General features: G+C 49.4%; 4 protein-coding genes across 7 annotated transcripts in view; 2 read left to right on the top strand and 2 right to left on the bottom strand.

Annotated features, from left to right (window-relative positions):
• DNHD1 (dynein heavy chain domain 1) overlaps positions 1-3,568 on the bottom strand; it is a 53,992-nt gene extending 50,424 nt beyond the window's left edge. The window contains exons 1-2 of the mRNA XM_059710849.1: positions 3,523-3,568; positions 2,452-3,244 (exon numbers count right to left, since the gene is read on the bottom strand). Of these exons, the coding sequence (XP_059566832.1) occupies positions 2,452-3,244; positions 3,523-3,568 (839 nt within the window). The remainder of the gene's footprint in view (positions 1-2,451; positions 3,245-3,522) is intronic.
• A 2,586-nt stretch (positions 3,569-6,154) lies between these two features.
• LOC132240912 (RNA-binding motif protein, X chromosome-like) lies at positions 6,155-8,729 on the top strand. The gene has a single exon (XM_059708759.1). The coding sequence runs from the start codon at positions 6,360-6,362 to the stop codon at positions 7,533-7,535; it is 1,176 nt and encodes a 391-aa protein (XP_059564742.1). The 5' UTR covers positions 6,155-6,359; the 3' UTR covers positions 7,536-8,729.
• Positions 8,730-14,638: 5,909 nt separating this feature from the next.
• TIMM10B (translocase of inner mitochondrial membrane 10B) lies at positions 14,639-15,862 on the bottom strand. 2 transcript variants are annotated; one of them, XM_059708760.1, is made up of 3 exons: positions 15,708-15,862; positions 15,421-15,516; positions 14,639-15,332 (listed from the first exon to the last, which is right to left on the bottom strand). In XM_059708760.1, the coding sequence occupies exons 1-3, from the start codon at positions 15,738-15,740 to the stop codon at positions 15,081-15,083; spliced, it is 381 nt and encodes a 126-aa protein (XP_059564743.1). In that variant the 5' UTR covers positions 15,741-15,862; the 3' UTR covers positions 14,639-15,080. The 2 variants fall into 2 exon arrangements, with proteins under 2 accessions (XP_059564743.1, XP_059564744.1); XM_059708761.1 differs by having other exon boundaries at positions 14,639-15,257; positions 15,708-15,861.
• A 22-nt stretch (positions 15,863-15,884) lies between these two features.
• Positions 15,885-20,761, top strand: ARFIP2 (ADP ribosylation factor interacting protein 2). Of its 3 annotated transcripts, none has more exons than XM_059708755.1 (8): positions 15,885-16,040; positions 16,816-16,956; positions 17,206-17,302; positions 18,025-18,143; positions 18,319-18,540; positions 19,081-19,238; positions 19,378-19,552; positions 19,997-20,761. In XM_059708755.1, exons 2-8 carry the CDS (start codon positions 16,858-16,860, stop codon positions 20,150-20,152), a joined length of 1,026 nt encoding a protein of 341 aa, XP_059564738.1. In that variant the 5' UTR covers positions 15,885-16,040; positions 16,816-16,857; the 3' UTR covers positions 20,153-20,761. The 3 variants fall into 3 exon arrangements, with proteins under 3 accessions (XP_059564738.1, XP_059564739.1, XP_059564741.1); XM_059708758.1 differs by having other exon boundaries at positions 15,902-16,040; positions 16,856-16,956; XM_059708756.1 differs by lacking the exon at positions 16,816-16,956 and having other exon boundaries at positions 15,901-16,040.
• The last annotated feature ends 1,808 nt before the right edge of the window (positions 20,762-22,569 follow it).

Genomic DNA, 22,569 nt, shown 5'->3' with positions numbered 1-22,569 from the left:
CCATCTCTCCCCCCACCCCTTTTTTTAAGAGTTCTGCCCAGACACTACTCTTCTTTCAATCTTCTGTCCTACTGTATCTCTCTCCCTATCAAGCCAAACTTCATGACAGAATAGTAAAATGCGATTTCTACTTCATCTCCCATTCACTCTTGAATGCACTACAGTCTGGCTTCCTCCTCACGCAATCCCACTGCAAGAGCTCTCACCAAGCTTCTCCTCTGATGTGCTTTCCCGACTGTACACACACACCAGAGGAGCAGCCAGATTTTATAGCGCTTAGCACAGTTTGTAATTCTATGTTACTTGTATCGACTTATATAACATTTATCCCCCTAACTAAGCTGTAAGACCCAAGGGAGGAGATGGAGTCCATCTTGTTCACTTTTGTATCCTCAGCATCTAGCAGCTCCTAATATATATTAAACATCCATAATACTTATTGAATGAATGAATGCCTTAGAGACCAGTCCTGGAAAACTTCATGCAAATTAAGCCACATTAGCTAGGCCTCAGAGGTTTGACGCCAGGTTCAAGAGAGGGCAGAGAAAACTTGACCCCTTCCCTACATCTCAGCCCATTCTCACTTCAGTTACGTTCCCCCAGGAAAGGAAACTTACACGGGGACACAGTGTAAAAGGGAGCCGGCTGGGGTTATTGAAGGCATAAATTGTAAGCGCTGGCCACCTGCCATCAGGGCCTGCAGAAGTCTGCCTCTCTGTCCACCATTAGGGCGCTAAGGCTTCAGAGAAAACTTGACCCAGACATTATCTTAGAGCAAAAACTGACAAAGTCGAGCTGGATTAAAGGCAAAACTAGCCAGATCATGAATGTGTCACACACAAGCTGCAAAGCACTTAGAAAATCAACCCATGACCAGCTGGCATGGCTTAGGGGTTGAACGTTAACCTATGAACCAGGAGGCTTGGTGCACGAATTTGTGCACGGGTGGGGTCCCTCGGCCTGGCCTGCAATCAGGGCCAATCTGGGCCGTCTCCCCCAGTCCTGATCAAACCAGCCATGGGGAGGGACCACGGGAGGTTAGCTGGTCCCGGGAGGTTGGCTGTGAGAGCACACTGACCACCAGGGGGCAGCTCCTGCATTGAGCGTCTTCCCCCTGGTAGTCAGTGCAGGACAGAGCTACCAGCTGGTCTTCGGATCATCCAGTCCTAACGGTCACTTAGGCATATATATGTATATATATATATATATATATACACACATATACATATATAGTGGCCAGATTATTATGACCGGCCAGATTATTATGACCACCCCATCCATACAATGAAGTGAATTAGTTATGCAAATAATAATAATAATAAAACCTCGAGAGTATTTGCTTAGGAAGTTTTCAATATTCAGTATTTTTGGAAGTGTCAATGAAGTACTGATGGGGTGGTCATAATAATCTGGCCAGTCATAATAACCTGGCCACTCAGTGTATGTATGTATGTATGTGTGTGTGTGTGTGTGTGTGTGTGTGTGTGTGTATATATTTATATGCAAGAAAATCAATCCAGAGGATTGGGGAGGGATTCCAAGACTAGAGTTAGAGAACTCTCAGAAAAGGAGGTCTCTGTTGGCATTCTGAAATCCTGAAGAAAACAACAAGAGCCAGATTGGGGGGAGAGGGCCATCATAGAGGGGCCAGGATACCCACACTGGCAAGGCAGGAAGAAGACCCTGGAAGGATCAGAATGAAGTCCCTCCGGCAGTGCTGGCAACTTGAAGCTGCCCTGGAGATGGCTTAGCTCACACTGACGTGAGTGGAAAGGCCCCCAGACAAGCACACATCCAGAAGCATCCCGAGGGGAAGACCTGTACCCAGCATGCAGCACACAGCACTAGGGCAGCCCAGGGGCGAGGCTCAGGGATTATGAATGAGTGAGAAGAAAACTAAGGCGGCTTCCAGCACCATCTGAGAAAGAAGTCTGGGAACTCAAGCTGTCCTCTGACGCTTTGGCTTCCTCACAGCTGACTTGATTTTCACAAGTGTCTGCAGTTTCCTGTGGGGGTTAACACTAAGAACACTGGGTTAATTTTGCAGACAAAAAGGAAGAGAGGAGCCCTAGCCGGTTGGGCTCAGTGGATAGAGCATCAGCTTGCAGGCTGAAGGGTCCCGGGTTCAATTCCAGCCTAGGGCACATGTCTGGGTTGTGGGCTCAGTCCCCAGTAGGGGGTGTGCAGGAGGCAGCCGATCAATGATTCTCTCTCATCATTGATGTTTCTATCTCTCTATCCCTCTCCCTTCCTCTCTAAAATCAATAAAAATATATTTAAAAAACAAAGGAAGAGAGGAGCAGCCTCACACCGGGTTGGCTTGGGGTTAGGCTAATCACTAAAATCAATAGAGAGCTGCCTTTTGACAACCAACTCCCCCCCAAGGAGGCACCCATAAACTGGCTTCTTTCTCTGCTCCGCTCAGAACCCCAGACTGGGTCCCTCACTTACCTAGTCTTTTTTCTTCCAACAGGCTCCTCCTCCGCGTCGTCGTCGATGCCCCCGCTTTCATACTGTACCGGGATGTCTGCTGCCAGTGCCAAGGACAGGAGGCCAAGGCCGTCTCGCCACGGTGCCTCATTCACAGCCACCTCGGCACCCACAATGCCCAGGCTGTGCTGCAGCTCAGGCAGAGTCAGTGGCCGCAGCCACGTGGCTAACTTTTCCTCTCCTTGCTGCCCACTCCTCCTGGCCCGCACAAAAGGGCATGCTGGGATGAGAGGCCCATGACGGAACCTCTGCTTCTGAAGGCAGCAGTCAGCATGAGAGGCACTCTCTAACAAAGAGGTGTCTTGGGGAAAGGCCTGGTCTATGGCATCGAGCAGGTCCAGCTGGAGCTGGGTTTGGACCCAGGGTGCCCAGCGGTACAGCTGCTCCAGGAAGGGCAGCAGGTCCAGGTGGCCCACGAGCAGCGCTTGGTATGGAGGCAGCAGGCAGAGCACTGCGTGCAGGTAGTGCCAGGCCTCCAGGCTGCCGTCCTGGAGCACAGCTGAGAACAGAGTGCGCAGCTCAGTGACCAGGCGCCGCAGGCCGGGCAGCGACTGAGTCAGCGCCTGCAGGAACTGCCTCTGCCGCCTCTGCTGGTGCTGAGACTCCAGGGCATCATATGGTGCCTCTTTGGGAGATGAGTCTACCCATGTCTTCGAGACCACGAGGAGCTGGGCATCCAACTGCTGGCGAACCGACCTGGCCCACTGCTCAGGCTCCGACTGCCAGTTCCAGGTTCCTGGCTGCTGGGCCTCACCTGTGTGGCCCAGCCCAGGAAAGGAGCAAGAGAAGGGGGCCTTAGGCTCTGGTCAAGGGATGGTCAGGGTCAAGGGGTTGGGGAAGGAAGAGAGGAGGGACTTAGGACAGGGAAATGGGAGCTGCAGGGCACAGCCAGGCCAGCAGAGGGCCCTTTCTGGGACCCTCAACCCGACCTACAGCCTCCGCAGCGAGTCTGGTAAGAAGCCCCCGCAGGACAGAGGTGGGGGCCCTCCCTGCACAGGTTCCTTCCCACCAGCCAGGCCACTGCCCCCTCACCTGGCCGGAAGGGTACAGGAGGCAAGGTAAGGGAAGGGAGACACATCTGCCGACGAGGTTTCATCAGGGAGCATCTGTTGGGTAAATGGACGAACTTGGACTTGGCTCCTGGGCACAGACCACTGAGCGCAGAGTGACTGGCAGACAGACAAGCCTGTGACCTCTGCAGAGGCCAATGGATACACACACGCAAAACCCGCCCAGAGAACCTCGGTGGCTGAGGAGCCGTCCCTGGGGTGGAGCCTGCGACCTGCAAGAGGACGGGGAGCGGGTCGCCACGGGAGGAAGCAAAGCCCAGTCCTATCTGCGCTGGAGGGGCCGCTGACCTGGCAGATGGCCGCAGAACTGCTTGTGGGGGGGGGGGGGAGCGGGGAGGGGGGAAGAGGAGGAGGAGGAGGAGGAGGAGGAGGAGGAGGAGGAGGAGGAGGAGGAGGAGGAGGAGGAGAAGAAGGAAGGAGGGATCCTTGAGGGCGTGTGAGGAGGGGGCCTTCCAGGGGACAGCCCGAGAGTGGTCTCCCCTGGGGAAGGGGAGCGGGTCCGTCTCCTCCCGGGGGTTAGAACGGTTACTAGAGCCCTCGCGTGAGGCTCAGCGCTGCCGCCTGGAGCGCCCAGGAGCCAGTAAGCGGAGGGAGGGTGGGGCCCCAGGTCGGGTACGCAGAGGTGAGGGGGCAGGGCCAGGCCGAATGCGCTGGCTGCCTGCACCGCTGGAGGGTGGGCGTGGCTGGTGTAATCCTTGCGCCTGTTTATTCACTGGGCGGCTAAACCAGCGTCAGGCACCAACCACCTGTCTTTGAGACCCTCCCGAACCCCCCTCCTCCCACCTCCGCCATATCCACCTACTCCACCCACCCCCAACTCCAAGCAAGAAGAAATTCTTGCCGAAACCGGTTTGGCTCAGTGGATAGAGCATCGGCCTGCGGACTGAAAGGTCCCAGGTTCGATTCAGGTCAAGGGCATGTACCTGGGTTGCGGGCACATCCCCAGTGGGAGATGTGCAGGAGGCGGCTGATCGATGTTTCTAACTCTCTATCTCTCTCCCTTCCTCTCTGTAAAAAATCAATAAAATATATAAAAAAAAGAAGAAATTATTGATCACAATAAGCTCAAAATAGGGGGTGGGGCTGGGGCTGAATGATTAAAACAAAAATAGTGTTATTTAATGTCTCCGCTTGGATGAAAGATGAGTATCTCAAACTTAAAAACTTAAAATGTCCAAAACCGGACTCCTAACTGCCTCCCATTCGTTCTCCCTCTGCCCCAAAGAAATCTGCTGCTTCTTTCACTGTCTTCCCCATCTCAGTAAATGGCAAGGCAATTTTTCCAGTTGCTCAGTTGCTCAGATGAAAACCTTAGAGTCACCTTTGACTTCTCTCCCTCTCCCTCTCTCCCCCTCCCATCCCCACATCCCATGTCTTATCATTCAGCAAATTTTGTTGGCTATAGCCTCAAAAATATCCAGAATCCAACTGCTTCTCACTATTTTAAGTGCTACAACCTTGGTCTAAAATCATTCCTGTTGTTGACAGGATTCAATTCTTTGTGGTTGTAGGACTGAGGTCCCAGGTTCCTTCCTGGCCATTAGCCAGGGGCCACTCTCAAGTCTTAGAGGCTTGCTTTATGGCCCCTCCATCCTTAAGCCAGCAACAGTTCTTCAAGCACTCTCCCGCTTCAAATCTTTCTGATGTCCTCTTCTGCAACCGGCCAAAGAATACTTCCTGCTCTTCAGAAGTTCATGTAATTAGGTCAGGCCCACCAGATAATTCCCTTTCCTACAGTCAAGTATGCCATATTATATAACCTAATTACCGAAGTAAACTCTATCAAAGTTCTAGGGATTATGCAGGGTAGGGTATGTATACAGGGGGTGGGAAATCTTGTGGACCCTTCTTTTTTTTAAATTGATTTCAGAGAGGAAGGGAGAGGGAGAGATAGAAACATCAATGATGAGAGAGAATCATTGATCAGCTGCCTCCTGCATGCCCCCTACTGGGGTTGAGCCCACAGTATGTACCCTTGACTGGAATCGAACCCGGGACCCTTCAGTCCATAGGCTGACGCTCTATTTACTGAGCCAAACCAGCTAGGGCCTTGTGGACCATCTTAAAATTCTTCCTACCACACATATACTGTAATAACAAAAAGATCAAAATATACAATTGCCGGAAGCCGGTCCATCCTTGCTGCTTGACACAGTCGCTGCAGGGAAGAAACATCTGCACAGCATATGTTTCAAGGGACCTGGCGTATATGGCATACTGTTCTTAATATGTTTGCTCACCTTCTTGGCGCTATGTGTTTTAACCAAGGTCACCTCTCCAAGAAAGGTTGTTTCCCCAGGTAGGGATTTTTCCCTGAAGTTAGGGAGGGAATAAAACCCATTAACTAAATGCCAGGTGGGTAGTTAATCACTTTAACTACGAACAATCGCCCTTAAGCTACATAATCTTTACTCCCTGGAAGGGAGATAAGAAACGCCCTAACCTTTGGAATAGAAATTGATAGGATTAAAATCAACTGGTATAAATACACATGTAACAAGACAATAAATGATAGAACTTGGCTGGAGATCCTGGCTAGAGAACCTGGCTAGGCTGCTGATCAACTGAATGCTGTGTCTGTGTCATTCCTTCTCTGCTGACTCCATCCACACCTTTGGGAACCCCTGGACCTGCTGGGGTTGGACCCCAACATATGGCCCAGTAGTTCCTGCAGGTTCTCTCTTCCGTCTTCGGAGCCAGTGGCCCTCCCTGTGCTGAGCAGCTAGGAAGCCTCTGTCAGCGAGCTCGTAGGAGCTTTGAAACCGTCATCACCCCTCCGACTCTTACCAGGAGGGAAACATGGTTGAAGCTGATCGCCCAGAAAAGCTCTTCATTGGTGGTCTCAATACAGAAACAAATGAGAAAACCCTTGAAGCTGTATTTGGCAAATATGGACGGATAGTGGAAGTACTCTTGATGAAAGATCGTGAAACCAACAAATCGAGAGGATTTGCTTTTGTCACCTTTGAAAGTGCAGCAGATGCTAAGGATGCAGCCAGAAATATGAATGGAAAGTCCTTAGATGGAAAAGCCATCAAGGTAGAACAAGCCACCAAACCATCATTTGAAACTGGTAGGCGTGGACCACCTCCATCTCCAAGAAGCCGAGGCCCTCCAAGGGGTCTTAGAGGCAGAAGAGGAGGAAGTGGAGGAATCAGGGGACCTCCCTCACGTGGACAGCATATGGATGATGGTGGCTATTCCATGAATTTTAACATGAGTTCTTCCAGGGGACCACTTCCAGTAAAAAGAGGACCACCACGGAGAAGTGTGGGTCCTCCTGCTAAAAGATCTGCTCCTTCAGGACCAGTTCGCAGCAGCAGTGGAATGGGAGGAAGAGCTCCTGCATCTCGAGGAAGAGATAGTTATGGAGGCCCACGTCGAAGGGAACCCCTGCCTTCCTGTAGAGATGTTTATTTGTCCCCAAGAGATGATGGATATTCTACTAAAGACAGCTACTCAAGTAGAGATTACCCAAGCTCCCGTGATACAAGAGATTATGCTTCACCACCAAGAGATTATACTTATTGTGATTATGGTCATTCCAGTTCACGTGATGACTATCCATCAAGAGGCTATAGTGATAGAGATGGCTATGGTTGTGATCATGACTATTCAGATCATCCAAGTGGTGGTTCCTACAGGGATTCATATGACAGTTATGGTAACTCACGTAGTGCTCCACCTACAAGAGGGCCCCCGCCATCTTATGGTGGAAGCAGTCGCTATGATGATTACAGCAGCTCACGTGATGGATATGGTGGAAGTCGAGACAGTTACTCAAGCAGTCGAAGTGACCTCTACTCAAGTGGTCGTGATTGGGTTGGCAGACAAGAAAGAGGGCTTCCCCCTTCTATGGAAAGGGGGTACCCTCCTCCACCTGATTCCTACAGCAGTTCAAGCCACAGAGCACCCAGGGGTGGTGGCCGTGGAGGAAGCCGATCTGATAGAGGGGGAGACAGAAGCAGATATTAAAAACAAAACTTTGGACCTAAATCCCTGTTCAAAGAAACAAACAGAAAGTGGAACCTATTCTGTCATAACTACCCAAGGACTACTAAAAGGAAAAATTGTTACATTTTTTAAATTTCCTGTTAAGTTCCCCCTTCATAATTTTTATGTTCTTGTGAGGAAAAAAGTAAAACATGCAACCAATTGCTTTTTCTCTCTGTCTTGCCCCCTCTTTTCCACTCTCTCTAAAAATCAATGGAAAAAATATCCTCTAATGAGGATTATAAAAAACAAAACAAAAAACAAACAAACAAACAAACACACTGGTTTTCCAGATAGACAAGGACAGAAGGGAATTCTGTTCAGTAACCTCTACTGAGCCCTCAATACCACCTAAAATTCTAATTGTTTCTTTTGTCAGTTCACTCTTTCATTCTGTGCAAAGACTATTTCAAACTTCCTAACCTCCTGCACTCTCTCATCTTCCATTTTCTACTATTTTACTCTCTGATAACTTCAGCTCATATTAAAAAAAGAAGAAGAAGAAGAACATATGCTATATCAATCAGGGTTCTCCAAAGAAACAGAACCAATAGGATACAGGTATACAGAGATTTATTTTAAGGAATTGGCTCAAATGATTGTGTGGGGCTGGCAAGTCCAAATTCTGTAGGGTAGGTCAGAATGCTAGACACTCAAGTAGGAGTTAATGCCTCAATCTTGAGGCAGAATTTCTTCTCAGGGAAATCTCAGTTTTTACTTTTAAGGCCTCCAACTGATTGGGTGAAGCCCACCCACATTATTAAGGGTAATTTCTTTTACTTAAAGTCAATCAATTCTGCCCTAGCCGGTTTGGCTCAGTGGACAGAGTGTCGGCCTGCGGACTCAGGGGTCCCGGGTTCGATTCTGGTCAAGGGCATGTACCTTGGTTGCGGGCACACACCCAGTAGGGAGTGTGCAGGAGGCAGCCAATCGATGTTTTCCTTTCATCGATGTTTCTAACTCTATCCTTCTCCCTTCCTCTCTTTAAAAAATCAGTAAAATATATTTTTTAAAAAGTCAATCAATTGTAGATTTTAATCACATCTATAAAATACCTTCACAGCAATACCTAGAATGGTGTTTGATGAAATAACTGGGTACTATAACTTAGTCAAGTTGACATGTAAAACTAACCATCACACATGCTGTTTTCAAGGCACTCTCAATCTCCCAAAACTATATCAAAAATTACTTAGATCTGCTTCCATCCATTCCATCCTCTTTCCCTCCCTAAAGCCAAGCTCTAAACCTCTGCTCTGTAACTATTCTTTCTTCCTTGATTCAACCAACAAATATTTACTGAGCATCAATTATGTTGGACACTATTTTAGGTAGTTATCTCAGTGTACAAAATGCTAACATTGACAAAAACTGAATTATGAAGCTTACATTCTGGTGGAGGACACAAGTAATAAATAATAAACAAAATGAGTAAACTATATACATGATAGCACTACAGAAAAAAATAGAGCAGGTTAAATTCAGATTCACTTCTGTCTCTTCCTCTAATAAAAAGTCTTCCTTTTGTTATATGACTAGTAGATTGAGCTGGGAGGAGAATGAAAGATGTTCATCCAACAAATATTTATCAAGCACATATTATGTGCTGGGAACTGTGATAAGAAAGCAATGGTGAACAATACAAACATGGACTCTGACCTCATGAGTTACTGATAGAAGTGGATGCCAAAAACATGAAGAATTATGGGAACTGCAGTCTGGAAAGAGTTCTTTGAGGAAAGAGTATTTGAATTAAATACTCAAGAATGAGTAATTTAGTAGGGGGAGGGAAAGCATTGCAAGCCAGAAAACAGCAGCTACAAAGGCCTTGAGATGTAAGTATATGACAGGTTAGAGGAATCAAAACGCTAGTGTGGTTAGAGCAGAGAGGAGAGAGAGGTGTGGTTTCAGTCCAATTCAACAAACAATACTGACAGTCCAGTGTTTGAGTCACTGATAAGATACAGCTGAGGTGGGCAGGAGCTAGATCATGCAGGGCCTTGTAAGTCATGTACAGAATGTCAGTTCTTATCCTAAGAATGGGAAGCTGTTGCCAAGTTTTAAGCATCACTTCGTGTTTTCTGGTCTGTTGGAGGGGTGCAAAAGCGGACATAGGGAGCAGCAGCAATTGCAATAATCCTGGTGGGAGACTGTGAAGATGCAGAGAAACGGACAGAATCTAGGGATATGTAGAAATAGGAGTTGGCAATTGAATGAAGGGATGAAGGAGGTTTCTAGCTTCTGCAACTGAAGGACTCTCCTGGAGAAGAGTTTATGAGGAAACATGTAGAGCTGAGGATTTTTTTTTTAATTGATTTTTTACAGAGAGAAAGGGAGAAGGATAGTCAGAAATGTCGACGAGAAAGAAACATCGATCAGCTGCCTCCCGCACACCTCCCACTGGGGATGTGCCCACAACCCAGGCACATGCCCTTGACCGGAATCGAACCTGGAAACCTTCAGGCCGCAGGCCGACGCTCCATCCACTGAGCCAAACCGGTTAGGGCTAGCTGAGGATTTTTAAAAACTATATATATTTTTATTGATTTCAGAGAGGAAGGGAGAGGGAGAGAGAGATATAGAAACATCAATGATGAGAGAGAATCATTGATCGGCTGCCTCCCGCACGCCCCCTACTTACTGGGGATTGAGCCTGAAAACTGGGCATGTGCCCTTGACTGGAATCGAACCCGTGACCTTTCAGTCTGCAAGCTGACACTCTATCCACTGAGCAAAACCGGCTAGGGCAGGATGTTTTTGAGATAACCTAAGTGGAGAGGTCAATCAAGTGGCTCAGAGGAGGGATATGGGAGTCATCAGTAACCAAAGCTCAGAGTGGGGATGAAACAATCCTAGAAAAAATAGGCTGAGAAAGAACAGGACCCAGAGAAACTTTTAGATTTAAAGGCTGAAGGGGGGAGGTGGGGGGCGGTGAGCCTGCAAAGGAGGCTAAGAAGCTTTGGCCAAAGAGGTAGTAGTTAAGTATGTGAGGGGAATCGCAGATGCTAGGGGAAGACTGTTGATGATAAACTAGTCAATACGCTACTGAGAAGGGAAAGTAAGCTGAGGACTGCTAAATAGCCACTGAGTTTAGGAACGTGAAGGTCACGTGGTGAGCCAGTGTGACCTCAGTATGAACTATTTCAATAGAATAAAGGTTGTAGAAGTCAAATCAGACTGGGTGGCCCTGGCCAGTGTGACTCAGTTGATAGAGCACTGAAGGGTCATGGGTTCGATTCCCAGTCAAGGGCACATTCCTGGGTTGCAGGTTTGATCCTGAGCCCCGGTTGGGGCATGTGCAGGAGGCAACCAATCTATGTTTCTCTCTCTCTTTGCCTCCCTTCCTTCCACTCTCTCAATGGAAAAATATCCTCAGATGAGGATTGACAAAAAACAAACACCAGACTGGGTGGAGGAATGGGATGGAGAGAGCCAAAGTATTCAACTGCTTTCAGTATAAAGTGGAAAAACAGGTTGGTAGCTGGAGAGGAAATGAGGTACAGAGTGGTTTGTTTTTCTATCAAGGGAGAGTTTAGCATGTTTAAACACTGATGAGAATTTAGTAAAGTGGGGAAAAGTCAGCCATTCCCAAAGAAGGAAGGACTAGGATTCAGGGCACAGGAATAGGCACTGGCCTTAAGAGGAATGCTGGGCCTGTTTAGACAGTTCTGAGGACAAAGATGCAGATGTAGGTGGGTGACCAGATGTGAGAGTTTCTCAGCTGACAGCTTTACGCAGGAGAGATGACTGGAAAAATCCAGTGGGATTATAGGGGCTCAGATTCCATTTGAAGTTGGTAACTATGGGTCTATAATAATATAATTCTGCTTTATAGTGATTTCATTGTGTGACCCAATGCAGACAGACAAATGTTTCATTTTATCTATGTATCCAAAAGAGATGAAAGGTAAGGAAACACAGTCTATTCCAAGAGAATCACTAGAATTTAAGCTCAATAGGAATAAAGAGAAGGTAGAAGCAATGACCTGACTGCCCCAGTGACTCAAAAAACAATAATAGTTCAATCAAGTGAAAGGAATATGGTCAGTGAATAAGATGCAAGTAATAGTGTTTTGAAGATAAGAGCAGTTGGAGGTGAAGACAATGGCCAGGACATAATTATGGGAGTGGATGCCCAAGAAAGTGGAAATCGCTAGATTGTGTCAGAGAACTAAGAGACCAAAATACTGGAGTGTCCACATAAACATAAAAGTATCAATGAGTGGACAGGAAGACAAAGGAATGTAGGAGAGTGGTAGTTACTAAGGACAAATAACGAGAGGGTGGTACACTTGAATAGCCTCAAAGGTACAGGAAGTCACCCATTGTCTTCACTAGCAGAGAAGTGCAAACAAGGATCTCAGAACGCTGGTGAACCTTGAACCCATGGCAAGGGCCAGAGTTATGCACCGATTGTCTAGTCCAGACAATGGGGGCTCCAGTTATTTCCTGATCAAATAGTCTCAGAGTAAATCCTCCAGTATTTACTGACCTTTAAGATAGTCGCCTGTCTGCCTAAGGGCTTCATTTGTATCCAAAGTTGAATAAAATGTTGGCGAAGCCTGGGCACCAGTAGAAATGCTTCCCCTTGAGTTGGGCTTGCCCACCTGGCCCCCAATATTTCCAAATTATTTCTTGTCTCTTCTCTTTCATTTGCATGTGGCCCCTCCTCCAGATCCTGAACCCTGAACCACGCGGGACGTGGGGGAACATTCACAAAAGGAATCAGACTTTGCAAAGGAATGGGCAGTTATGCTCTGAAGCCAGAATGACAGGAACACTAACCCTCTCTCCAATGTCTGTGGTAATCAGATAAAGTTTTGTCAACATTTATTCTCATTGTGCTTGAAACATCACATGTGCTCATTATGCCAATGGCAAGACCTGAGGGAGACTCCAGTAATAATGGAAGATGGATAGTAGGAATAAGGTTCTTATAAATATTAAGAGAAAAGAACCAGGACAGAAGAGATTGGAAATTTAAGAAAGAGACTAATTGATGGATCAGACTGAGGGACACTTTTTTCTCCATGCCTGGGGGCGAGGTTTGGTACAGATAAATAAGCAAATAGCTCTGGAAGTTCAAAGACCTTCTATGTTCTTAGCCCTTCTCCAGTAATTATTAATTACATGACTTGGAAACACAGATCATTCATAATCATCTGGCAGTTTAATTACAGTAGGGCCTTGACTTACGAGTGTCCCGACTAACGAGTTTTTTGAGATACCAGCTGTCTCTCGGACGATTTTTTGCATTGAGTTGATAGAGTAATTTGAGTTAACGAGCTCGGTCTCGGAACGAATTAAACTCGTAAGTCAAGGCCCCATTGTACAAGGAAGTTTGTTGCAAGGACACCCACAAATGTTGATGTGGAAGAATCCTTCCACCAGCAGTACAATATCCTGGATCCCCACTTCCTTGTGTCTGGAAATTGGGAAGTTCACAAGCTGATTTCCTGCATTTATACTTTCCAAGGAAAGAATTTTATTAGGTAGACATGAAGCCACTTGGTAAGGAAGTTTCTGGCCAGCAACTTTTACTTTCTAATAAACCTTTCTATTCAAGATTTGTTCATGGGACAGCAGCTAGCTAAAAGGCAAAAAGTAATAGGAGCCACTTTTCTCAACAGGTGACTATGTATATAAGATACATAGTACATTCTGGATTCTTGCTTCCTCATCTGTTAAGAGGGGGGATAATACCTCTTACTTGTACTTTTGTCATGAAGATTAACTAAGGTAAAGCATGACATATACCAACATCAGAACCTATACAAAGTAGGGGCTCAATAGATATAATTTTGAGAGGTAGCCTGTTATAGTATAAAAACAAAAACATGGATTTTAAAGTCAGATCTGTTTGGGGGTTTTTTTGAGAGGAAAGGAGAAACATTGATTTCTTGTTCCACATATTTATGCACTTATTGGTTAATTCTTGTATGTGTTCTGACTCAGGATTGAATCTCCACCTTGGCTCATCATTGCTGGAGTCTCCCTCAGGTCTTGCTTTTGGCATAATGAGCACATGTGATGTTTCAAGCACAATGCTCTAACCAACCGAGCTACTTGGCCAGGGCAAGTCAGATCTGTATTTTAATACAGGGTCTACTATTAGAGAATTTCAAACTCCTGAGCTATACGAGGGAGAAAACTGTGTGCTTTGTGGGTGTAGGAAGTTATTTTTATTATTGTGGGAACCAATGTCTAAAAGCTTCCATTTCCACTGTAAAAAAATGAAACATGGTCAGTTGATGGGGAATAGTTGAGGGTGAGGTGAAGAATTAAGGAGAGCAGTAAGGTGTAATAACTGCCATGTTAAGGGCAGTGAATAGACCAGGAACCCACAAAGGGTTGCTTGTTGGTAATGATGGCTTGGTTGAGGTTGGAACCTTAAATACTTAGTGACATTCATTACACAGCTGTGTTTTTCTCTAGCAGTTTGAATGGAGGAACAGAAAAGATTGAAGAGCTGGAATGATACAAAGGACACAAGAGCAGCAAGAAAATGTGGTGATGGAGTGATAGGTCATTCACACTGTTGAAAGCAGAAGTAAATTCCACAACCGGGAGGAAATAAAAAGAATGGATAGGTGGGGACTAGAAATCACAGAACAGGCAGAGTGGAAATGCGGGGTAAATGTGGAAGAGCTGGAATTAATTATAAATAAGCAGTGAGACAGAAGTAACATTAAAGAAGTCCCATAGATTTTGCTTATCCCTTCCTTTCCACAACCACCACCATCACTTCTCTCTTGGATTTCTTTATCTCAAGCCTGACCATATTGCAGAATATGGGCCCTCAAGTTTTCCCCTTTCTGATCACCCCTGAAGCAAAAAAAAAGTCTTCTTAGAAAATAGTAAAGAAGTAACAACTTGGGGATATGGTTAAAGTTTCAGAACATTCAGAATTCTTAAAGGTTTCATCTGTTCTGGAGTTACTGATTTATAAGGAGGTAGTCCCCCAAAACCCTGTTGTCCTTAGATGTCTCCTCTTTTCTCTAAATCTAGCAGAATTCCCTCTTGCAAGACACAATCCACATACAAAAAGTTATGAATGAATGCATACCCAGCTCACAAGTGAGCCGTTAAAGTCAGACAGATTTTATTTAATGACAGCTGGACAGAGCTCCTACTTTCTCTGTCATCTGGCCAGGAATCGCCTTCCTGTTGCTATTACCAACCTTAAAAAATTGCATCCACACACCTCGGTTTAACCAGATGCCTCGGGAATGAATGCTGAGGTTTTCCTTCTACACATAGAAGGCAATTTCCCTGCTGCCAGGGTTGAAGCCAGCAGATAAGCACTGACAAATAAAGAATGGTGCTAGTCAAGTGGGCAGAGCTTCTCCGCCCAAAACATAAACCAAACGGAATGAAAGCGGGTTTATTAGCTCCAGAAAAAGGAGCAACAGCACCCAGCTCTCAGGCAACTCCTCACTCTCTATACGGGCTGCACCCAGCCCAAGGTCCACTGGCTCCTTCAATGCGAGGGTCCATCCAGTGCCTCCCTTCCTGGGTTGGGGATGGCTAGCTGGCTGTGGGCGAGTTTCCCGGCTGTTCAGCAGCAGCCCCTGTCCCAGCGGAGGCAGCCTCGTAGTCTGCGATGCGGCGCTGCACCAGGGCAGGCATGAGCTGCACATAGGCGGCCATGAGGCGGTGGTTGGAATGGATCAGCTTCCCAGCACAGCTGTGCAGGCAGGCCTCCTGGAGGGAAGACAGGGTGGAGGCAGAGGCCAAAGGTGGCCTGTCAGGTGCGTCTCCTGTCTTCCCCTTCCCAGCCTAGGGGCGAGGGTAAAGGAAAGACTCGGCCAAAGGTTGAAGGGAAGTGGGGAGAGGAGGAAGAGTGGCTCCCTACTCGGTTCCCCACCTCCTCAGCATCCAGGGCCCGGTGGTGCAGGCTGGGCACGCAGCGCTGGAAGCAGAGTTCCGTCATCCGATTGTAGACCAACAGGAAGTCCCGCAACTGGAAGAGAAGGGGACCAAGGACTCAGCGATAAGGGGGCCCACACCTCAATTCGGGGCCGCGCGTTTCCTGGGACCGCGCACTACGGCCCTTGTTCCCAGCCCTTGGCCCCTGGCTCTCCGGGGTCCCGCCTGCGGACGGGGATGCGAGCTGAATGTAAGGTCCCGAAGCCACTGCGAGCTGCTACTCACATTCCTCAGCTGCTGCTGATGCTGCTGCTCCATCCCGCCTCAGGAGCACGCCCGCCCTTACTTCCGTTACAGCGTCTCGGTCACGCCCCGGAAGTAATCTCCGGGAGATTTTCCCCGAGAACTGAAGGGTTGGTTCAAGGATCGCCCTGCCCCCTAGCTCAACGTCACTTCCGCCCTCACAAACTGCGACGTGGCCGGCTTCTTCTGCCCGGGTGTGGACGTCACTTCCGCCGAATCCCTGACCTGCTGCTAGGATCGCGACGGGAACGGGAGCCCGAGGTCCCCGCGCGGACCGGGCCTGGCGCCCCGAGGGGAAGAGCAGCCCAGCCCGAGGTGAGAGGGGCGCACTTAGTCAAGTGGAAGTTGAACGCATGAACCTGTCCTGAGGGCAAGATACCTCTGAGCTCAGGGAAGGATGAGGACACACCTGATGCCCAGGTGTATGGGGTGGGGGTGGGGGGATAGGGAAACACACCTGGGGAGACATAACTGACTTTGGAAGGGTTCAACTCTATCCTGGGAAAAAGAGGCTTTTCCCAGAGGCCGAGAACATACACCAACTGATTCAACTAAGGCCTGGTGGAGAGGGCGAGGAAGAAAAGGTGCATGGGGTGGAGGAGGGGGAGATCACTTGAAGGAAAGGGGGAGACACACCAAAGGAGTGTGCAAGGTCAAGCCCTGGGTGACATACCTGAGCCCTGGAAAGGGGTTCATCTCCTGATGGGGAGAAACACCTGCATGGGGATAAGCTCCAAGAGAATACAGACTTTATCCATTTTGTTCACTGCTGTATTTGCAGGGCCTCAAATAGTGCATGGCACATAGTAGGTACTCAGTCAGTGTCTGTTGAACGATTGAATGGATGAATGATCACGGAGTCTTGGTGGGGTTGGAGAGTCAGGAGAAGACACCTGAGGCCTGGGTGTGCAGGTGGAAAACTATGCACCTTGGAGGGGAGAGATACATATGCTACCTGACGAAAGGAGTGGCAGCCAAATCAGGACACCCAAGCCCTGGGAAAACCTCTAAAACCTCAGAAATGGTAGGGGGACCTTTCTCTTCTGGAGACCTGGCCAGTTTCCAGAACTGTCTGTGTTGGGATTTGCAGGGCGCTGGGGTGGAGACATTGACTCCGGTCCCTTCCCTAGCCATGACGGACGGGATCCTAGGGAAGGCAGCCACAATGGAGATCCCCATCCATGGGAATGGCGAAGCTGGGCAGCTTCCCGAAGATGATGGCCTGGAGCAGGTGCTTCTGTTTGATTTTTCTCCTTATTGTCTCATTTTAGGAATCCCAACTCATAAACCCTGGGCTATTTTAGTCGCCTTCCCTAATTTATCTAACTCCCTTCAATCTTTTTACAAATTTTCGTTTTGATTCTGTGCAGACTTCCCTTGTGTGCTCTCTCTATGATGCTTCAATCCAAGCTTGTTCTCACCCCCAAAATGCTTCAGCTGCCCTTATGTTCCTGAAGCCCCCCTCTTCTCTGGCCTATAGGACCTCCAGCAGGTGATGGTGTCAGGACCCAACCTCAATGAAACCAGCGTTGTGTCTGGTGGCTATGGGGGCTCTGGTGATGGACTCATCCCCACAGGTATGAATGATCAGACCAGGACAGGAAGCTTGAGTGAGGATGGGGAGAGGAATGGTTCTGGGGAGCATAGGCTATGTTTGAGAAAGCTTGAATTATCTTGAGAGATCTTGGAAACTCCTGCTAGTGTGAACCCTATGGTGTCCTCACCCCAAGGCCAGTTCCCAGGGTTGTCCAACTGCTCCCCTTTGCCATTTCCCCTGAGGTGCAGCCTTTTTCTCCGCTGCCACCACCTGAGTCACGTTAGGGACGCTTCCACAGAAGTTTCCCCTGATCTAGGGCTTGATACTGATTTGGATCTTTATGAGGCTTCTCAGAGTTGGTACTTTAGACTCTAAAATTTAGAGGAATAAACAGCCCTGAACCTCACAGACTGTGATACCACATGGGAATGTCAACCAGGTTTCCTGTTACCAGGACCCACCATCCTTGACCTTCTAGCCCACCTTCTGTGTATTTCCTTCTGTTCCCTCTGCCCCTATCCATCTCCCCCCCCCCCCCCCATTCCTCACCACCACCTCAGAGGAGGTCAGATGTATATTAGGATTTGGGTTTCAGGGCGCAAGATATGAGTTCCTCCTAGTGAGTAGGAGAATCTAATTGTCTCTAGCTTCTGCTCCTTCAGGAAAGTCCTTTTCAGGTGCTGGGAGGGAAGAATGGGTGGAGCCACAGAGGTGTCTGGTTGTATCTGAGAGAGGCTGGTGTCAGAGAACTTGGTCCTTTAGGGTCTGGCCGCCATCCATCTCACAGTGCCACTCCTGCTAGCCCTGGAGATGAGGTGGCTCGGGGCATCGCTGGAGAGAAGTTTGACATCGTCAAGAAATGGGGCATCAACACATATAAGGTGGGACTCAAGCACCTCTCCCTTCCCCCAAACTCCCATGGGTCCCTTTCCCCTTCTCCCAGATCCTAATATTTCATCTATGGCTGAGACTAGGAGTCTGGGTATACTGGGGTACATACCTGTTGTGGGGGCAGGGTGCTAGGGTCTCTGACTGATTCCCCCACTTCCCCATCAGTGCACAAAGCAGCTGTTATCTGAGCGATTTGGCCGAGGCTCTCGGACTGTGGACCTGGAGCTAGAGCTGCAGATTGAGTTGCTGCGTGAGACGAAGCGCAAGTATGAGAGTGTCCTGCAGCTGGGCCGGGCACTGACAGCCCACCTCTACAGCCTGCTGCAGACCCAGCATGCACTAGGTGACGCCTTTGCTGACCTCAGCCAGAAGTCCCCAGAGCTTCAGGTGCCTCGGCCAGGCCAACGAGGGTGGGGGGACTGGGCCCAGGCCCTCCCAGGCAGTCACCCCTCAGCCTCCCTCCCTCCCTCCTGCAGCCCAGAGGGAGAACCCCTACAGGGTGGGCCCAGCCCTGCCCCCAGCAGCACTCACCTGTGGAGGCAGCTTAAGGGTTTGTACAGAGGTCCAGAAGTTGGAGGGGCTGTGGGAGGCGGCACACTGGGTGCCTCACAAGTAACCCTTCTCTGCATTTGTGAGAATGCCTTTGATGCTCAGCCTAATCCGAGCCCCTCCCTTGCCTGCTGCACTAGCTTTCTCTGTTCTAGTCCTGTGAACTTATCTGAGAACCCCACCCCCACATTCCCACCCCAGGCATCCCCAGGGTGGCCCCACTAACTTTCTGGCTAAGAGAGCCTTGCTGGAGGCAGTCCTTGGTTGTTCCAGTTTTGATGGCTGCTTCCTCCCTGGGGAAGAGGGGAATGAAGGGCCCTACAGCTCCAGTCAGGTAGGGACTCTTTCTCAAGGCCTGTCCCTCCCTTCTGCCCTCAGGAGGAATTTGGCTACAATGCAGAGACACAGAAGCTGCTGTGCAAGAATGGAGAGACACTGTTAGGGGCTGTGAACTTCTTTGTCTCTAGCATCAACACATTGGTCACCAAGACCATGGAAGACACACTCATGACTGTCAAACAGTATGAGGCTGCCAGGTGTGGGCACTGGCAGGGCCTAGGGCTTTGGGAGTTGGCTGGCTTGGGTGGAAATTTGAGGTTAGGGTTATAAGAATTCAGGAAGGAAGAGTGTGGAGGACAAAGGGGTGGAGATGAGCCTATATCACCCCCTCCCCAGGCTGGAATATGATGCCTACCGTACAGACTTAGAGGAGCTGAGCCTAGGCCCTCGGGATGCAGGGACGCGTGGTCGACTTGAGAGTGCCCAGGCCACTTTCCAGGCCCATCGGGACAAATATGAGAAGCTGCGGGGAGATGTGGCCATCAAGCTCAAGTTCCTGGAAGAAAACAAGGTGCCAACCCCACCCCGTTGACCCCAGCCCATCTTCCCATCTGTAACAACGACCCTCCCCCCCAGACCCTGCCCATCGTTGGATGGAGTAATGCAGTCTGACTAAGGAGTGGGATCTTCTCTTAGCCCCCTCAACCCCTGGACCTTTCCGGGTCTCCCTCCTTCCAATCCCTGGCCCTTTTCTGTTGAAGAGTTGACTGCTGGTCCCAGGATCATGACAGAAAAATCATACCCTGAGTTGTGGTACCAGAACCCCAGCCCCAGCCAATCAAGTCAGGTTTCTCCCATCAGCGTAACCTTTCTCCTTTGATTCCCTCGGTGGAGTTCAAACCCCACCCCCAAAGCACCATCAGAGCAGAATGCATGCATCCCTGGTCTGGTCTCAGGCTCAGCCCCTCAAGAAGGGCACCTGAGTCCAGCCTCAGCTGACCCTCTGGACCCCCAGATCAAGGTGATGCACAAGCAGCTGCTGCTCTTCCACAATGCTGTGTCCGCCTACTTTGCTGGGAACCAGAAACAACTGGAGCAGACCCTGCAGCAGTTCAACATCAAGCTGAGGCCTCCAGGAGCTGAGAAGCCCTCCTGGCTAGAGGAGCAGTGAGCCGCTCCCAGTCCAACCTGGCTGTCATAAAGACACTGGGAGGGGCAGTCCCAGGGTGGGGGAGATCGGACATGGGATATCCCTTGCCACCTGCCCTCAGGCGTGGGCTCCTTTCCCCTTGCTGGGGCCTGACACCAGTTTTGCCCACATTGCTGTGGGTAGGGATGGGGCCTGCAGGCCTAGCAGTTGCTGCCCTGTCCCTTATCTTCCTGGCCACTGGGCTTTGTTCCCAGATCTTTTCCTTCCACTCCACAGCCAAAGGCTATGACAAAACCACTCCCTGGCCAATGGTATTGCTCAGGCCTATCCCCAGCTCCTGGGGTGTGCCCCCGACCAATGGCAGAGCCTCAAAAGGCCCTGTCAGCCAAAGGCAGCTCTTCTTGGGCTCCCCTGGGCCAATGATGTTGCCTCCAGTACCCTTTGTCCCTCCTCTATGCGTGCCCATTGCAGAGAAAGGGACTGGGACCAAAGGGGTGGGAATAATGGGGAGCCCCATTTCTGGCCCTGCATCAGAATGGGCATCCCCTCACCTATCCACCCAGTTTAATTGTGCTTAGAGCCCTGGAAGATTGGGACCTAGCACTAGGAATAAACCTTTCATAAAAGCAGGCCCAGTGAGGTCAATTTGTGGGGGACCCTAGGAGGGTGGGCTGGGTAGAGGAATGCTCAGTCTAATACACCAAAATCCTATCAAGTCAGAAGAGCTGGGGACAGACAACTGAAGTCAGAGGTTTCCAGAACAGTCTGAGGACCCCCTTTCCTCCTCCAGACCCAGGTTGAGCAAAAGCTTCATTTGCCCTTTAGGCCAGCACCAAGATAGCTAAGGCTCTTAAGAGCACAGGGCCCAAGGTGGGTTGGGCCCGCTGGCCATCATGCATTCATTGATACAGCAAATATTTACTGAGAGCTTTTACTTGCCTGGCACTGCCCTAGCCCCTGGGGAAACATCAGTGAATAAAGCACAGTCCCTTCCCACAGTGCTTATGGTCTAGTGAGGAATAGAGACAAGTTAGTTACCAGGCAACTACAATACGGTGATAAGTACTAGGATACAGAAGTTCAGGGAGCTATGGGAGCACAGAGGAGGGGCATCTCTCCTAGACTGGAGTGGAAATGGGCATGTCAACTTGAAAGCTGAGAGAAAGGGTATTCAGACAGCCAGAAAGAGTAAAGAGCATCGTAGGCTGAGAGGCCAATATGTGAAGGCCCTGAGTAGGAATCTGGAGGAATTAATGGAGTTTCACCGGGATGAAAGATGAAGGGGAGTGGCTAGAGGCAGACTACAGAGGTAAGGCAGTAAGAGCTCAGGGTAGGCCTGCCTCTTCCGGCCGATTAAGGACTTCTGCCCTTTGGAGAAGAGGAGCCATGAGGCCTTTTTGGCAGAAGTCTAGGGTCTAGGAAAGTAGTCCTGGTGAAGCTTAAACTAGTGTAACACACCCCGGTTCCCTCATAGCCGGTAGTGTAGTAGCTCTGGTCCAGTCTCCAAAGCAAGCATGAGTCCTGTCTGAGGCGCATCACAGCGCTGGAACACCTGTGCTGGGGGCCTGAACTCAGGTGGATGAGAGGTTGAGGCAGTTTCCAGGGACCCTGTTGAGCCCAAAATCTGAACCTTGTCTGAGGCAGGAAAGCTCTCCAGCAGCACTTTAATTGGGCCGGAGCTCAGGTGCCATCACCTCTGCTCCTCGGCTAAGGAGAGCCCCAGGATCTTTCAACACTCCCCTACCTGCGAGGAGGACTGGAGGAGGGGACACCCCCCTCAGCAGATGCTCCCAGCACTGAGATCCAGGTGCAGCCCGACTTCGCCCTTTGTCACAGACACTGCAGCTCCCAGGCAGGCTTCCTGGGCTTTGGTCAGCCTGCAATCACCTGACTGCAGCTTGATTGTTAGGGGAGGGGTGACCCCCACTTTATGAAACACTGGGTGACTGGAGGCAGGACCTTAACACAGAGCTCAAACAAACGCTGGTTACACCACTTTCTAGCTGAGTGATCAGGGTTAACTTCTAGGGAGCGGGCCCTCAGTTTCTTACATTGTATAACATGGCCAATAAAAGAAGCTATTAACAATATGAGTATTAAAGGAGATAATATATGTAAAGAGGTTCGTTGTGTGTCTGGCCCAATATAAGCACTCAGTCCCTGTGAACTGTTGTTATAATTTTTATTATTTTCCACGGGGGCTGCTTTCCCCCAATGCGATGATTCTGAGAATTGCTCTGGTTTTTGGAGTGGGGAAGGGAGTCGCTGGGTGGTCGGAACCGTAATTTCCTCGCCGGGATTGCTCCTCAGGGAGAGCCAGGCGGCTAGAGCGGGATCAAGTCCCCCCACCTTCCTACCCCATCACCCCCTTCCCGAGCTCTGGGTCCTGCCCTGGCACCTTGGGGCCCTTCGCCGCCCGGAGATCCGTGTCGAGGTAC

Source organism: Myotis daubentonii, chromosome 9 (genome assembly GCF_963259705.1).
Source record: "Myotis daubentonii chromosome 9, mMyoDau2.1, whole genome shotgun sequence".
Classification (NCBI taxonomy): Eukaryota; Metazoa; Chordata; class Mammalia; order Chiroptera; family Vespertilionidae; genus Myotis; species Myotis daubentonii.
This window is presented reverse-complemented; position numbering and strand designations above follow the sequence as displayed.